General features: G+C 55.5%; 1 protein-coding gene across 1 annotated transcript; it reads right to left on the bottom strand.

The window, feature by feature from the left end:
• Window positions 1-528: 528 nt before the first annotated feature.
• LOC101546240 (zinc finger protein 699-like) lies at window positions 529-1,602 on the bottom strand. The gene has a single exon (XM_012935194.1). It carries the CDS (start codon window positions 1,600-1,602, stop codon window positions 529-531), a length of 1,074 nt encoding a protein of 357 aa, XP_012790648.1.
• Window positions 1,603-2,618: the final 1,016 nt, after the last annotated feature.

Here is a 2,618-nt window from a genome sequence, read left to right as displayed (position 1 = left end):
GGACCTGGGACATATCACAGGATCCCCAAGGCACGCAGGATTCATCCCTGAGAGCAGAGTCAGGAATCTGCCTGGAGCGGCACTGGGTGTCGGCTCCAAAGAAATATAAACACTAGGAACAAACGTCACTCAAATATAATTCCCCACTAGACTCTCTCCTGAGGCTCCACAAGTCCAAATGACTTCACAGCAGCCGAGATTACAGTTTCCAGGGGCTATCACAATAGCACAGCAGGTAGGGCATTGGCCTTCCATGTGGCTGGCCCAGGTTTTGATCCTGGCATCCCACAGGATCCCTTGAGAACCACCAGGACTAATTTGCTGGGAGCAGAACCTCAAGTCATTCCTGAGCATCATCAGTTGTAGCCCCAACATGATTTAAGAAAGAAATGATGTACCCTGAGTTTTGGGGCATAAGAAATTGACACATGGACTTGCACCCCACACGCTCTTGCAACCCCAAGGTTTCTTTCCCCACAGGTTGGTAGGAGACCAGGTGAGTATCCCGGCATAGAGCAGAAGAGAGGTTCAGTGCTTCTCCCCAGTGTGGTTTCGGCAGATGTGCGTGTGCAGGGCAGCAGCCTGGCGAAACCCCTGCCCGCAGTGGCACACAAACGGCTGCTCCTTGTGATACTTCCTGACGTGCCGGTGGAGGTTCTTAGGGTGGCTCAAGACTCTGCCACAATCCCCGCAGGTGAGAGGCTGGGTCGCCCTGTGCGAATACAGATGGTAATAGAGGGAGGAGCGCCATCTGTAGGCCTTGTCACACTTTGGACACTGGAAGAGACTCTGGGTCGTGTGCGTCACCAGGTGGCGCTGGAGGGTGCCCGTTGTGCGGAAACCTTTCCCGCACTGCAGGCATGTGTAGGGCAGCTCGCCCGTGTGGATGCGCATGTGCTCACTCCTGGCGTCGCTACGCCGGAATGTCTTCCTGCACTCAGGGCAGTCATACCGCCTCTCCCCGGTGTGGATCCAGCTGTGTACACGCAGCTCCCGGCGAGTCTTGAAGCTTTTCTCACACTGCTCGCAGTCATACGGCGTCTCCTCGGAGTGGGTCTGGCTGTGGTTACGCAGCTGCGAGGGAGTCCTAAAGCTTTTGCTATACTGCTCACAGTCATACAGCCTCTCCACGGAGTGGGTCCGGATGTGCTTACGCAGCTGCGAGGGAGTCCTAAAGCTTTTGCTATACTGCTCACAGTCATACGGCCTCTCTCCGGAGTGGGTATGGATGTGCTTACGCAGCTGCGATCGAATCCTGAAGCTCTTCCCACACTGCTCGCAGGCGAAAGGTTTGACCCCCGAGTGCACGTTAGCGTGGGTGCGCTTCTCCTGGGTGTGGGTTTGGCAGACGTGCGTGTGCAGGGCTGTAGCCCGGCCAAACCTCTGCCCGCAGTGGCACACAAACAGCTGCTCCTCGTGATACCTCCTGACATGATGGCGGAGGTTCTGGGGGTTGCAGAAGACTCTGCCACACTCGCTCGCCCTGCTGACAGCCTCGCTCGCCTTATGCGTCTGCAGGTGGTCTCTGAAGCAGGAGCGGTTGTGGTAGGCCTTGCTGCACTCAGGACACTGGAAGGGCCGCTCGCCTGAGTGGATGCGCATGTGCCTGACCCTTGTGCTGCTATGCCGAAATGCCTTGCCTCTCTCAGGGCAGTCATATGGCCTCTCCCCGGTGTGGGTGCTGCTGTGCTTACACAGATCCAAGCGACTCTTGAAGCTTTTCTCACACTGCTCGCAGGTGAAAGGACTAACCCCAGAGTGCAGATGGGCGTGGGCGCACAGCATACAGAGATACCTGAAACTCTGGGGGCACTCAGGACACTTAAAGGGTTTCTTAAGGTCAACGAGGATCTCGGCATGAGCCTGCAGGCACATGGGATATCGGAAGCCCTTCCCACAGAGCTCACACACGTAAGACGTCTCCTTGTGGTTCTCCCTGATGTGATGCGTCAGCAGGTTGGCGACACTGAAGGTCTCCCCACATACTTGGCATTCTTGAGATGTTGAGCTCCAGGTGCCAGCGCCCCACTGAGGGCATCGCCTGAGGGCAACCAAGTTGGGAGACGGGGTTCCCTCAGTAGCTGGACAGCAGATACCCCTCTGAGCCAGGTCACTTGGAGGAGAGCTGTGGGGAAGTGCTCGGGGGTGCTGAGGGAATAAACATTCTTCAGAAGAAGCAGCAGCAGGACTTTGGGGTGCAGAGAGGCTTGAGTCTGCCTCAGGACTCCTCTGGCTTGTGCGGGAGCTTCATTACCATGATCGAGACTGTTTGGCAAGAGGTGTCTGGCAATGATGAGACACAAAGAGCAGAAAAGCAAGATCATCCCGACTGCCGCGGCCACAGGACAGTGGGAGGGCAGGGACTGTGCATGAGGCTGACCAAGATCCATCCCCTGCACACCATCAGGTCCCCCGAGCTCACCCAAGAGTGACTCCTGAGCATAGGACCAGGAGTCAGGACTAGGCAATGCTCAAACACCAAATAATAAATGAATATCAACAATCAATCATGACCCTTGATCATGTTTTGTTTTGGTGTTTTGGTTCGGGGTTGATTTTTTTTTTTTAATTTTTAGGTTTTTGGGTCATACCTGGTGATGCACAGCGGTTACTCCTGG

Source organism: Sorex araneus, chromosome 2 (assembly GCF_027595985.1).
Source record: "Sorex araneus isolate mSorAra2 chromosome 2, mSorAra2.pri, whole genome shotgun sequence".
Classification (NCBI taxonomy): Eukaryota; Metazoa; Chordata; class Mammalia; order Eulipotyphla; family Soricidae; genus Sorex; species Sorex araneus.
Note: the sequence above shows the minus strand (reverse complement) of the source record. Positions and strands in the feature narration are given on the sequence as shown.